Source organism: Neodothiora populina, assembly GCF_041146345.1.
Source record: "Neodothiora populina strain CPC 39397 chromosome Unknown canker_contig_12, whole genome shotgun sequence".
NCBI classification, from domain to species: Eukaryota; Fungi; Ascomycota; class Dothideomycetes; order Dothideales; family Dothioraceae; genus Neodothiora; species Neodothiora populina.
This window is the reverse complement of record NW_027191404.1, coordinates 1,260,303-1,273,731: the sequence shown is the minus strand read 5'-3', so window position 1 is coordinate 1,273,731 and position 13,429 is coordinate 1,260,303. Positions and strand designations below refer to the sequence as shown.

The window sequence follows — 13,429 nt, the reverse complement described above, 5'->3', positions numbered from 1 at the left end:
GTCATCACTAAACTGGAGATGCAGGAGATCTGGAGACCGGTCAGAGAGGATTGATGGGGACGTGAAGGCTGCGTCAACAGGACGTTTCAGCACCAGTAAGCTCGTCGACCATGCGCATTCGCCATCTGCTGAGCGCTGAGACGCTTGAATTCTTCCCCGAGAACCAAGTGTCGGTCCCGAATCCATGGGCTTCCTTGGAAGGAGAAATGGTGATCTATCCGGATTTTCTTGCGAATGGAGTGAACTTCCAATAATTTTTGACGCGGCGGTCCGATTGGGCAGCGATTTCTGATTTATTTTCTGATTTATGGAGGCTGACATGCCCATTCGGTAGTGGCTTCTCTAGGAAACACGAAATCTTTTGGCTTTACCTCATTATACTATCTAGTTATCTGCTCTCTGAGATCATCATGATCGATCCAGAAGTCTATATATACGATATGCGTCAATGTGAGATCGAAGTGAGACACTGACTATCGCCGGTGTGGCGTAGATACAATGCTAGAGTGTCCATGGACGGTGTCCGACAATGCAACGAATGGGAGACTGAGGAGTTGGTTCATCGTGTCATGACCAGCTCTGCGATACGGGGACTGACAGCCTCCTTGCTTTTGAGTGTCAGAACCGCCGCCTTCTGCGCCAAATCAACCAAGTCCTCGGGTCTGCCACTCAATCCACGAGCCAAGCCAGCGACGAGTGCACCGAGGAAAGTATCACCAACCCCGTTGACACTCACGACATGTTCCTCAGCGACCTTTTCTGCGGCAGAGAACAAACGCATATATATCCCGCCCACACTCAGCGTTTCCTCTGTCTGATTATTGCATCGGCTGAGAATATACGGTTGATATTCCCTCTTATACAGACGCTCGTCATTGGCAGGCAGTAGCTGCGTGAGCAGCACGCCCTGAGCGCCGAGTTTGACGCACAAGGACGGGATGAAGGGCAGGAGCTGGATGCATTGCTGCGGGAGGCCAGCGTCGACCAGGGCAGGCGTGGTTGCTTGAGATAGAGCGACGCGGGCGCCGGATGAGGGGATCCCCAGCGCGTCGATCACTTCCCACCAGTCTTGACGGTCGAAGAAGCCTAGGGATCGCGCTGAGGCGTGCATTGCTGATAGCTCTAGCTCGTTTGGGGTCGAGAGGTGGATGGAGGGGTTAGGGTATGCTTGGAGGGTGGCTTCAGGGGTTGGGAGGTGGAAGATGGAGGTTGCTTTTGCTGTGCTGACTGGCTCGAAGGAGACGTGTGCGGAGATTGATTTGCTTGCTTCTAGCCAGCGGGCGAGTGCTGCTGGTGACCAGTTCGCGTCTAGGATGACGTGGGATGGTCTGGAGTCTTGTAGTTGAGGGAGCCAGAAGTCGTTGAAGGTGTCGCTGTGGTCTGCTTTCGCAATGTCTTGTTCGGGGGTTGCTTCGGAGAGAATGCTCATGTCTGCCATTGCGATGACGAGGTCTTTGTTGAGATCGTTCACGGCTATATATTGTGCTGTTCTTCCACCATGCCGTGTCTTGATGCCGGTGTTCTCGAGTTCTTCCATGGCTAGAGCCTGGAGCGCGGTTTTGCCTGCCAAGTCGTCACCGACGGTACTACAGAGACGTACGTTTGCACCCATGAGACTGGCTGCTCGAGCGACGTTGTGAGCGACCCCCCCGAGAGACTGGTTGATCCTTGCAGGATTGGAGGTCTCGAGAATGGGTGCCTTGCTCACAGAGGACGAGAGTGGCGCATAATCGCAGTTGAGATCTACTGCTAGAGCACCAGCAACAAACACATTTGGGGTTTTCAATTCGGTGGAAGGGGCTGTCCTGGGAGCATCTGATGCCTTAAAAACACCTTTTGAGGTACCGGATTGGTTGAAGTTGGTCGCAGCAGGTCCTACTACGGTTTTTGATATGGGTGCCGGTTGGAACGCCCTTCTCGCATCAGTCTCCAGTCTACGAGACTTATTCGAAGCTCCTCACTCACGAGGTGAAACCCTTCTCCTCTGCCTCCAGCTTCATGAGCTCCTTTGCCACAAGCGTACCTCTCTTCACGTTTCCTTCAATCAGTGCGCGGTTCGCAGGGACACTCTTGCTTTTTGTCAATTCCTTGATCTTGGCCAGGATGAATGGCGTGTTACGACTACCAGTGAAACCTGCGGCAGCTGCTTCTTCAATGGCCACTTCGATGATAGCATCCATCTCGTCTTTGGGGATGCTGAACTGCTCGGAGATGGGGTTTGCAAATAGCAGACCAGTCTGAAGGCCTAGCGACTGTTGCGCATAGATGACAGCAGCTGCAGTCTTCTCGTCTGGCAATATCATTGGGCTCTTGATTCCACTATCACGTGTCCAGAAAGCAGGAAAGTCTACAGATCCGCTGCGGCCATCTGCAAAAGTAGCAACAGGGACGCCCTCGGTTTCCAAGTACTCGAGAGTTCTTCCAATGTCAAGGAAGCTCTTGCAGCCACTGCTGATGACAGCTACTGGGGTACGACCAAGCTCAGTCAGATCTGCAGAAACGTCCATGCTGTCTTCTGCGCCTCTATGTGCACCTCCCAAGCCACCTGTAGCGAAGACCTTGATGCCAGCTGCCGCTGCCAAGATCATTGTACCTGAGACGGTGGTGCCGCCATTGTAGCGACGACCCGGAGAGCCCAGACCACATGCAAAACCAAGATCTCGACGTGACACCTTGAGGGTGTCTGGGTTGCCTGAAGTACCCGCAAGACGGATGACCTCCTCTGCAGTCAGGCCGACACGAGCAACTCCATCCAAGATGCCTATGGTGGCAGGTACACCCCCCGCCACTCGGACCGTGCTCTCGAGATGGGATGCAAGAGCGATGTTGTCAGGGTAGGGAAAGCCATGTGTATAGATTGTGCTTTCCAGTGCAACGACAGGTTGTCCTTCTGAGATGGCTTGCTGTACCTCTTCGGAGACTCGTAGAAAGGGACTCTTTACAGAAAGACATCTCCGGCTAGTGGTAGGTACTGTTGGGATATATCGTTTGTGGCAGCGCGCCACATTGTGAATTGGCCTGGACATATAGAGAAGATATTATGATGATAATCAGAGAAGAAGACAAGCACGCGTCAACTAAGAACGGTCAAATAAAAGATGAGGATACACAATGCTGGGCGAAAGAAGATTATATATAGAGAACGTGTCTTGATTACCAGAGTGGGTACTATTCACTGAAGTGCATTACAGGCAGTGATAAAGGCGATAAAGAGATAAGAGCAGCTTATCTTATACTGCAGCTGCCAACCTCGGGACAATACAGACCAGACCAAACTTCCATGTGGAGGAAAGAGGAAAGATTAGCCGAGAATGACACGCATCAGCTCCAAGGAAGGTGCAGTGCGACAACGCCAAGCTCTCTCTACTATACACACCTGGTCCGCCGTCCCTGTCTGAGGCGCTGTCCATACTGTAGTAATCACCCCTTCTACGGTAGCAGACACAATGAGGTCGTTAAGTCTGCTCGCAAGCTGCGCCGCAGCTCTACTTCCATTTGCGCAGGCAGAGTCCAATCTCACCGTTCCGGAAGTCTCCAAGCAGATACTCTCCAGCACCTTCAAGCCCCAGCAGGTGTTCCAGCACACCAATCTCGTGCGAACGATCAACCTCGAGAAGGAATACTCTCGTGAGACCATCAATGTCGTGGTGGAGAATGTGGATGATAGGCCGCAGTTTGAGTACTACTTGCCCTTTGAGCAAAGCATCATCGCAAGAGTTGGAGGCCTCGAGGTCAAGGAGAAGAACAGGCCCGATCTGGTTTACCCTCAGCCTTACATTGTGGGTTACGACACGTACAGGTACTTGTTATTCTACTGTCAATTGAAAGACCGAGATCTGACAAATTGATACAGCCCGGAAGAGTACTTCCTCATCACGTTTCCCGTTTCACTCGAACCCAAGCAAAAGGTCACTCTTTCCATCACCTATTCTATTCTGTCAGCCCTGAAGCCTGTCCCTGCCAGCATCAACCAAGCAGACAAGCAATACGTTCAGTTTGGTTTCAGCGCCTACGTGCCCTCTGCCTACAAGACACTCAAGCAGAAGACCAAGGTCAAGCTGCCTTCCACCGACGCACCGGAATACACTACTCTAGGTGTCAACGAGGACGGCAAGGATGACCCGCAGAAGCAGGGCGCCACTTTTACTTATGGACCCTACACCGACATCCCAGCCGGAGCCACCTACGTCGCAGCCATCAGATACGAATTCACCAAGCCTCTGCTTCACTCCACTCTGCTTGAGCGTGACGTCGAAGTCAGCCACTGGGGAGGCAACCTTGCGACCGAGGAGCGTCACTGGTTCGAGAACCGCGGTGCCACGCTGAAGGCGCAGTTCTCTCGTGTTGCATGGCAGCAGATGCAGTACTACCACCCAGCCACCTCGGCACTCAAGGAGTTCCAGTACCCTGTCATGATCGGAAGCACCGACCCGTACTTCATCGACGACATTGGCAATGTCAGCACTTCGCGTTTCCGCCCAGTCAACAATGCCAAGGAGGGACTTTTGGAGCTGAGACCTCGCTACCCTATTTTCGGAGGATGGAAGTACTCTTTCAGAGTCGGCTGGGACTCGAACCTCAAGAACTTTTTGAGGAAGCTCAAGACGGGAGATGGTTACGTGCTCAAGGTTCCTTTTATCGAGGGTCCCAAGCAAGGCGAGGGCGTCGAGTACGAGAAGGTCGTGCTCAGAATCGTCCTGCCCGAGGGTGCCACGTGAGTCTAACAATCAGCACCATCGCATCAATTGAATACTGACATGATTGCAGCAACGTCAAGTACGAGACCTCGATGCCGCTCATCGGCGAGAAGCTCGACATGCACCGTACATTCATGGACACTCTTGGACGCACGACGCTCAAGTTGACCGCCCTGAACGTGGTCGATGACTTCAGAGACAGAGACGTCATTGTACGTATCCACATCCCGGACAGCCTGCTTTTTCCATTCTCATTCAGCTGATTTATCTTCAAAGGTCACATATGACTACCCATTCATGGCAGGCTTCAGAAAGCCAACTGTCATTTTCGCATCAGTGCTGGGCACGTTCAGCTTCGCCTGGGTGGTGAGCAAGCTCGACGTGAGCATCGGCAGAAAAGCGTAGATTCTTTGTCTCGGTCGTCTGGATTATATGCATGTCCCGTCTTCTTCTGTATGATTGCTAAAAGAAAAGGAAAGAAAATGCTCTTCTTCACGAAAAGGATGTCTTCGCCCAATCGCTGCATGATTTTTCGCGTCATCTATCTTTTCCCTGCAAAGCAAGGCACCGACGGGTCTATTCTTACAAGCGCAGTCCTGCACAAGCTCCCCTCTATTATCCTTCCGGGTCCAGATGTGAGTAATGACTCAAGATTCACCTGTCCTCGGGCTTCTTCCTCTCGGTCTGAGTGCCATCATCCCAGAACTCGACATCGCCGTCTGTGGCGCCCTTCTTCAGCAGCTGACCCTTTTCGCGCAAGATGTCCTCCATGGTGAGGGAGGTATCCGAAAAGATCTGTGAACCATCATCATCAGCCAACTGCCATCCCATTCCCACACTTTCTTCCTCCTTTCCTCTCCTTTTCCTGCTAGAATAGTGTAAGCACTCACCTTCATGTGATCACTAATCAAATGCCGATTCTTGCACCCGGGGCAAGAAATCAATATCGTGCCGTGATGATAGCCCTGTTTCGTGATGCGATGCGTGCTGCGGTCCGAACACACTTTGCACGTGAAGGTCATTTCGTACGACGGGACCGGTTCGCGCGGTTGGGCGGGTTCGGGGGCTACGTCTGGGCGGTCGGTGAGCGGTTTGGGACCTGTTGCTGATGATTCGTGGCGGCGTTGTTGGCGTTGGGATTTGATGGGGGACGAGCGGCGGAGTAGGTGGGTGGTGCCCAGGTGGTGAGGTGGTGGTGACGGGGAGTGGTTGTGTAGCCATCTTCGTGATAGATTACTCGGTAGGCGAGGAAGAGCAGGAGGAAGAGCAGGAGGAAGAGCAGGAGGAAGAGCAGGAGGAGGAGTGGAGAGGACTCTTGTCGAGGAAGAGGTCGCTTGTCGAAGAGTCTTTGTTAATGTGATGCTGTTCATTGTGATGGTGGTGGTGGTGGTTGTGGTGAGTCTACAGAGGAGGACGAAGAATGTACGCTACGGTATGGCTGTTTTCGAGATTCGGGTAATTACTTTGTTAGAGGGACAGATACCTTCTTTACATTCTTTAGTGAGGACCTCGAAGCACGGAGAAAGAATTGGCAGCGACGTCATGGCATAAAGAGAAAGAACAAGGGACCACGCTCTGCACGGTCCACACTTCCCAAGAGCCTCTCATTTCTAGATTCTAGAGCACAAGTAGTAGAAGTTCCGGAGGTAGGAACGCAGGCTGACGGTGTCCTTGCCGAAAACGGCTATACCCTGATTGTGCTCTACTAAGGTAGTACTGCATGTGCCTGGCGCCTTCGCCGTCACTCTAAATGCTGGTGGAGTAACTGTAAGTAAGGTACTCACAGTACCTACAGCTACTGTAATAGGCTAACTCAAGTAGATGCATTCTTTTGTTCTGTCTTCACTCTTGTCTCTCTAGTTCTTTCCTCCTTTTCCTCACTTTCGAAGATTACCAAAGATTAGTATATCATAAGCTTCGTCTGATCTTTACGGCTATTGCATACAGTAAGGTAATCCTGCTCCGCCATCCCGCCACACATGCTTTGTTAGTCGCGAGGGGGCCCTTACTTTCTATACACGAAGCTGCCATCGCAAGGCCACCATACCCCGCCACTATACCACCGCTGCTGGCTGGGCGCGAGACTTTTTGTTTTCCACAGCCGACCGTTTGTGGTCTTCATACATATACGTATACACAAATACACAGAACATGAGTCGACCAGGTCGGATAAAGGTTCGCGCTCCGAGAAGAGTAAGTGCAACCACCAAGTCCTCAGAGAAGACAGATTAACCTGACTTGACCATCAGGGACTGGCAAATGCCTCGGATCTCGACTTCGACACGGCTTGGGGCGAGCTCGAGTCTGCCTTTCGCGAGATCCACACCAAGAACGCCTCGAGTCTGAGTTTCGAAACCCTCTATCGCAACGCCTATAAGCTGGTCCTCCGGAAAAAGGGCGAGGATCTCTACCAAAATGTCGTCGCCTTCGAGAGAAAATGGCTCGGCGAGACGGTGCGCAAAAACATCTACGATCTGCTGGTCAGCACATTATTACTGGACCCAAGCGATCAGGTCGCCGGCGGAAGCGCAACGTCGCTGGAGAGGCGAGAGGCTGGCATGAGGCTATTGCAGTCGCTGAAGGAATCATGGACAGATCATCAGGTCGCCATGGCCATGTTGACAGACGTATTGATGTACATGGACCGCGTATACTGCACCGACACCAGGCAGCCATCCATCTTCACAAAAGCCATGAGTTTGTTCCGCGACCAGATCCTTTGCGCTCGAGTCTCGGCTGCTCAAGACGACAATCGCACTTTTCTCGACATCCTCAACTCGATCATCTTGGATCAGATTCACATGGACCGAGAGGGAGAGAGCATTGACAAATCACTCATAAAAGCAAATGTTTCCATGTTGGAGGGCCTGTTCGAGTCGGACTCCGAGGCCGAGGACGACAAGATATATCTCAGATACTTCGAGGGGCCCTTCTTGAGCAGCAGCACCGAGTTCTATCGTCGGGAGGGCGAGCGATTGTTGCAAGAGTCAGACGCGGGCACATACTGCAGACACACAAGGATGAGAATAGACGAGGAGCTGGACAGATGCCGATCAACTTTGTCAGAGACGACTGCGCCCCGGATAACCAAAGTCGTCGAGGACGAGCTGATCCGAAACAAAATAAAGGGTCTGATCGAGATGGACAGCGGGGTGCAGTTCATGGTGAACAACGAGAAACACCAAGATCTGGCCTTGGTCTTTGATCTGGAGAGCAGGGTGGACGCAAGGAAGCCGGAGTTGACCAAGGCGATACAAAAGATCATCATCGATTCCGGGACTCTGGTGAATAATGGCGCCCTCGCCTTACCCACTGCGCAGCCAGGCGCTCCGGCAGAAGAAGGCGAAGAAAAAGCAAAGGCACCCGTGGAAAAGGCCGTCAACCAGCAGACTGTGGCTGCGCTGAGATGGGTGGAAGATGTGCTCGCCATGAAGGACCGCTTCGACCGCATATGGAGAGTCGCATTCCACTCGGACCAGGTTCTTCAATCCGCCCTGACTCGCAGTCTTTCCGATGTCATCAACGCCTTCAACCGTAGCGCCGAGTACATCTCTTTGTTTATCGACGACAACATGAAGAAGGGAATCAAGGGCAAGACGGAGGAAGAGATTGATGCAGTGCTCGAGAAGGCCATCGTCTTGCTACGCTACCTCCAGGACAAGGACGTCTTCGAGACCTACTACAAAAAGCACCTGTGCAAACGTCTGCTTATGGGCCGGTCTCTGAGCATCGATGTGGAAAAGTCGATGATCTCACGCATGAAGATCGAGCTCGGTAACAGCTTCACCGTCAAGCTCGAGGCCATGTTCAAGGATATGACGTTGTCAGAGGAGCTCACGGCCAAGTACAACCAACACATCGCTCGCCTCGGCGAGGCAGACCCGAAGCGCATCGATCTGTCTATCCATGTCCTCACCAGTATGACGTGGCCCCTCGAGACGATGCGTGGTCTGGACGATGAGCGAGATGCCAAGATGAGAACGATATTCCCGCCCGCAGTCGAGAAGATCAAGACGAGTTTCGAGAAATTCTACGCGCAACGCTACTCCGGCCGTGTGTTGAGCTGGCAGGCGAACATGGGAACCGCGGACATCAAGGCGACCTTCCCCAAAGTGCCTAGCAAAGAGGGCACGAGGTCGCGGACTCATGAGATCAACGTTTCGACGTACGCCATGATTGTGTTGACACTGTTCAACGATCTACCGGCGGGCGAGGCTCTGACCTTTGAAGAGATCCAAGCACGCACAAACATCCCAAGCAACGAGCTCGTGCGTAATCTACAATCACTGGCGGTGGCGCCCAAGACTCGAATTCTGCTCAAGGAGCCGATGACCAAGGACGTCAAGCCGACGGATCGCTTTGTGTTCAACGAAGCTTTCCAGAGCAAATTCGTCAAGATCAAGGTCGGCGTCGTGTCGGCCGCCAACAAGGTCGAGACAGACACGGAGCGAAAAGTGACGGAGAAGAAGAACAATGACTCGCGAGGCTATGTTGTGGAGGCGGCCATTGTTCGAATCATGAAGTATGTTTCCTTTTGTCATTCTGTTTTACCCCATCGACATCGCTGACATGTGTGATTCGACAGACAACGCAAAGAACTCTCACACTCGCAAGTCTTGACGGAGACTCTGACGCAACTCAGCGGGCAGTTCAAGCCCGACGTCAACATGATCAAGAAGAAGATTGAGAGTCTGATCGAGCGCGAGTATATGGAGCGCATCGAAGAGGCTGCCGTACCTTCTTACAGGTATCTGGCATAGAAGGAGAGAAGGTGGAGATTCATGTCTCTTTGCTTCTCTACCACTTTCTACTCGGCATTTACAACACTTGTTTCGAGGGCGTTCTACACAACGAGCAGGGGGTTCTTCTGAGCACATGAGGGCGGCGTTCGACTGACGATTGAAAAGCATCACGGACAGGAGAGGACAGGGGGAGCGGGATCTGACTTGACTTTTATCCTTTATCATCATGACCATGGCTAGCACGCGGTGCATTCTGCAGTGAGCAAAGTGAGCAGAGCGGGCATGGGTTCCAAGCCTGACACAAGAGATGAGGCGGCGAGATGACGGTCCACAAATGATAATTGACGCCTTCGCCTCAGCGAAGGTATTCCGGTTCTCTCATCAAGTATAATGGTAAACTCGAAGACAATGTTTCTCCTCGTATAGCAGTGTGTTCTCGTAACGACGGACATCGGATCTCGAAAAGGCGATAGTGATTAATTAGTGGTAAAGGTAAACGACAGACCAAGAAACGTGGGACGCACTGACCAAGGGTTTCAGCACATGTCATGCCCGTGACGGAACGCTGGACATTGATTGGTTGAGAAATGGCAAAAGTCAATGGGGTTGTTCTAATGTTCTTTGCTTGTAGATTGTAATTACTGGTATCTGTGCTGTCAACACTAAAAGGGTATGACGGAGGATTTCCATGTGGAGGTGGAAATGTGAAAGCTGAAAGTTGTGAGAGAGAGAGAGAGAGAGAGAGAGAGAGATTGTAAAGACTAGTGGTGGTATACAGGTACAATAATGTAACATTTGTTCATCAACCTTTCTCTTTTGCTTTCTGTCCATGTCGTGAATCTGTTCTCTTTTCTCTCTTTCAGTCCGTCTTTCGTTCTGTTTCCTGCCTTACTCGACCTCGCTCTGGTCTGTGCAAGAGCGCCATCCACTTCGACTCCTGCGGTTCTGCCAGTGAACCCGAGTGAAGAGGTAGTAGCATCAGTGGGTGTAACACTACTGCCAATTCGAGCTGTCACTGCACCGCAATCATGAAGTAGGTCTTTTCCTTTGCTTGTTGCGCGCCATTGACTAGATAAATAACCAATCGAACTCCAGGTTCGGACAGCAGCTGCACAGTTCGCTGATCAAGGACTGGTACTACTACTACATCTCCTACGACGAGCTTAAGAAACTCCTGCAGACCGAGATCGAGAGCAGACCTTCCGCTGCTGGCAACGGCCAAGTCCAGCGCAAGCCGTGGACGGACGAGGACGAGACGCGCTTCTACGAGGAACTCGAGGCCGAGCTGGACAAAGTCAGCAACTTCCAACAGGTCAAGAGCAGTGAGATCCAGCGAAGGATCAAGATCAGCGAGAAGGAGGTCAACGATGTCATTGCGAGATCCAATGCTGCCGACCAGAGAGCCGCCCAGCCTCAGTCCCAACAGGCCCCCGTCGATGCGCCCACCGAGGAAGACTTCATGTTGTTGGAGGAAGACCTGTCCGACATCATCGCCGACGTTCACGACCTGGCCAAGTTCACCCAGTTGAACTACACCGGCTTCCAGAAGATCATCAAGAAGCACGACAAGCTGTACCCCGACAAGCAATTGAGGCCGCTGTTCGCTGCTCGTCTCAACGCTAAGCCTTTCTTCAAGGACAACTACGACCAGTCCATCATCAATCTGTCCAAGCTCTACGACAACGTCAGGACACGCGGCAACCCCGTCAAGGGCGACTCTTCTGCCGGCGGCGGTCAGCAGAACTTTGTCCGTCAGACCACCAAATATTGGGTCCACCCGGACAACATCACCGAGCTGAAGCTCATCGTCCTCAAGCATCTGCCTGTCTTGGTCTTCAACGCCAACAAAGAGTTTGAGCAGAAGGATTCGGCCATCTCTTCCATTTACTACGACAACACCGACACCTGGGAGCTCTACGAGGGTCGGCTGAAGAAGACCGAGGGAGCTGAGGCTATCCGTCTGCGCTGGTATGGCGGTATGGAGACGGACACCATCTTCGTCGAGCGCAAGACGCATAGAGAGGACTGGACCGGTGAAAAGTCGGTCAAGGCTCGATTTACGCTCAAGGAAAAGAACGTCAACGCTTTCATGCGTGGCGACTACACCGTCGAGCAGGCTTTCGAGAAGATGCGCCGCGACAAGAAGAAGAGCGCAAAGGAAATCGCCGACCTCGAGCAGCTGGCGAGAGAGGTGCAGTACCGCGTCATCACTCGCAAACTCGTCCCCGTCACCCGCTCTTTCTACAACCGTACCGCTTTCCAGCTTCCTGGCGACGCCCGTGTTCGTATTTCACTCGATACCGAATTGACCATGACCCGCGAAGACAATCTGGACGCACGCAAGAGAGCAGGCGACAACTGGAGACGTACCGACATCGGCATCGACTTCCCCTTCTCGCAGCTGCGCCCCGAGGACGTTGAGCGATTCCCCTATGCTGTACTCGAAGTCAAGCTCCAGACCCAGATGGGTCAGCAACCGCCAGAGTGGATCCGCGAGCTGACTGCATCTCATCTGGTCGAAGCCGTGCCCAAGTTTTCCAAGTTTATTCATGGAACTGCGACCCTGTTCCCCTCGCGCATCCATCTGCTGCCCTTCTGGATGCCTCAGATGGACGTCGACATCCGCAAGCCTGTCTCGCACCGCTTCGGTATCGAGCGACCTGGTCAAAGCCGAGACGTCTCTACCAGCGGTCAGCTAGACGACGATTCGGACGAAGAGTATGGTGATGACGACGAATACCGCACCTTCCGTCCCCGCCCCCCACTTCTCGGCGACGAAGACAACGAAGAGATGCGCCGCCTACGTGCCGCCAGAGACGCACTCGAACAACACGAAGCAGAGCAACGCATGGACTACGGCGCCACGAACGGCAACGGCACGCGAACAAACGGAGACGCCGACCCCAACTCCCTAGACGAAGAAGAACGCATGGCAGCCAAGCCTCTGGCGCCCGAAGACGACTACCCCATCTACGACAGCGACGACGACGACGACGACGACGAAGACTCGGAAGACGAGCTCGAAGAAGCGCGACGCATCGGCGGCTGGCACTACCGCGTCCGACTGGCCAAACACTACTCGCACGTCGCGGGCAACAAGCTCCTGGACAGCATGAAGTGGATCGTGCCCGCGCCCAAAGCGACAACCATGCCCAATACCGTCAGCGGCGGTGACGCAATGGGCATTCCCCGAGCCACTGCGTCCGGCACCGCGGGAATGGTGACGGAGAAGAGGTACAAGGCGCCCAAGGGCAAGAAGATCCACGTGCCTGTGCGCGTCGAGCCAAAGGTGTATTTCGCAGCCGAGAGAACCTTTTTATCATGGGTGAGTTTCTTTTTGTTCTGCATGTAGATCATCATCATCCCTCCCCCCAACACCCACCCATCCAACAATCAACCGCATCCTAAAAACCAACCCCAAGATCCGTATTGACTGACCACTCCTGCAGCTCGAATTCTCCATCATCCTAGCCAGCATCGCAGCCGCGCTTCTGAACTTCGGCGACGCCCTCTCCATCGCCTCCGCCTGGTCCTTTTCCATCCTCGCCTGCTTGTCCTTGTTTTACTCCATGTGTCTGTATTTGTGGCGCGTCGACAAGATCAGGAATAGAGTCGCGGTTACTTATCATGATGCGTGGGGCCCGTCGGTGCTTTGTGTTGGGCTTTTCGTCGCTGTCGGGGTCAGTTTTGGCATTCGGTTCGGGTATGGTGGAGGTGGGGGTGGACTGAAGGGGTGAGTTTTGTCTGATATGGTCCCTTAGGAAATGCGGAAATGGAAGAAGAAGAGGGGAAGGTGGATGGTCAGGGAGTTGAAGTGGTGCATGAAAGACGAATATTATAGCTAGATGAGAGAGAAGAAGAACATGCCCACTGTAACGATGTGTATACTGCGGATCAAATGTCGATATTGTAATCCCTACTTGTCTCTTGTAGTTCTTCTGTATACGAAATCTCGATCTCTTTTCGTGAGGGCTAACGATATCAGACTAT

At 52.9% G+C, this 13,429-nt stretch overlaps 5 protein-coding genes across 5 annotated transcripts; 3 read left to right on the top strand and 2 right to left on the bottom strand.

Moving 5' to 3' along the window:
- Positions 1 to 559: 559 nt before the first annotated feature.
- On the bottom strand, positions 560 to 3,026 carry AAFC00_001124 (uncharacterized protein; the record flags this gene model as incomplete). Its single annotated transcript, XM_069340271.1, has 2 exons — positions 560 to 1,913; positions 1,966 to 3,026. The coding sequence occupies 2 exons, from the start codon at positions 3,024 to 3,026 to the stop codon at positions 560 to 562; spliced, it is 2,415 nt and encodes an 804-aa protein (XP_069203742.1).
- Positions 3,027 to 3,446: 420 nt separating this feature from the next.
- AAFC00_001123 (uncharacterized protein) lies at positions 3,447 to 5,102 on the top strand (the record flags this gene model as incomplete). Its single annotated transcript, XM_069340270.1, has 4 exons — positions 3,447 to 3,799; positions 3,854 to 4,714; positions 4,768 to 4,909; positions 4,974 to 5,102. The coding sequence occupies 4 exons, from the start codon at positions 3,447 to 3,449 to the stop codon at positions 5,100 to 5,102; spliced, it is 1,485 nt and encodes a 494-aa protein (XP_069203741.1).
- A 249-nt stretch (positions 5,103 to 5,351) lies between these two features.
- AAFC00_001122 (uncharacterized protein) lies at positions 5,352 to 6,067 on the bottom strand (the record flags this gene model as incomplete). Its single annotated transcript, XM_069340269.1, has 2 exons — positions 5,352 to 5,492; positions 5,588 to 6,067. The coding sequence occupies 2 exons, from the start codon at positions 6,065 to 6,067 to the stop codon at positions 5,352 to 5,354; spliced, it is 621 nt and encodes a 206-aa protein (XP_069203740.1).
- A 781-nt stretch (positions 6,068 to 6,848) lies between these two features.
- On the top strand, positions 6,849 to 9,457 carry AAFC00_001121 (uncharacterized protein; the record flags this gene model as incomplete). Its single annotated transcript, XM_069340268.1, has 3 exons — positions 6,849 to 6,890; positions 6,947 to 9,219; positions 9,283 to 9,457. 3 exons carry the CDS (start codon positions 6,849 to 6,851, stop codon positions 9,455 to 9,457), a joined length of 2,490 nt encoding a protein of 829 aa, XP_069203739.1.
- Positions 9,458 to 10,467: 1,010 nt separating this feature from the next.
- On the top strand, positions 10,468 to 13,176 carry AAFC00_001120 (uncharacterized protein; the record flags this gene model as incomplete). Its single annotated transcript, XM_069340267.1, has 3 exons — positions 10,468 to 10,472; positions 10,535 to 12,764; positions 12,889 to 13,176. 3 exons carry the CDS (start codon positions 10,468 to 10,470, stop codon positions 13,174 to 13,176), a joined length of 2,523 nt encoding a protein of 840 aa, XP_069203738.1.
- Between the last annotated feature and the right edge of the window lie 253 nt (positions 13,177 to 13,429).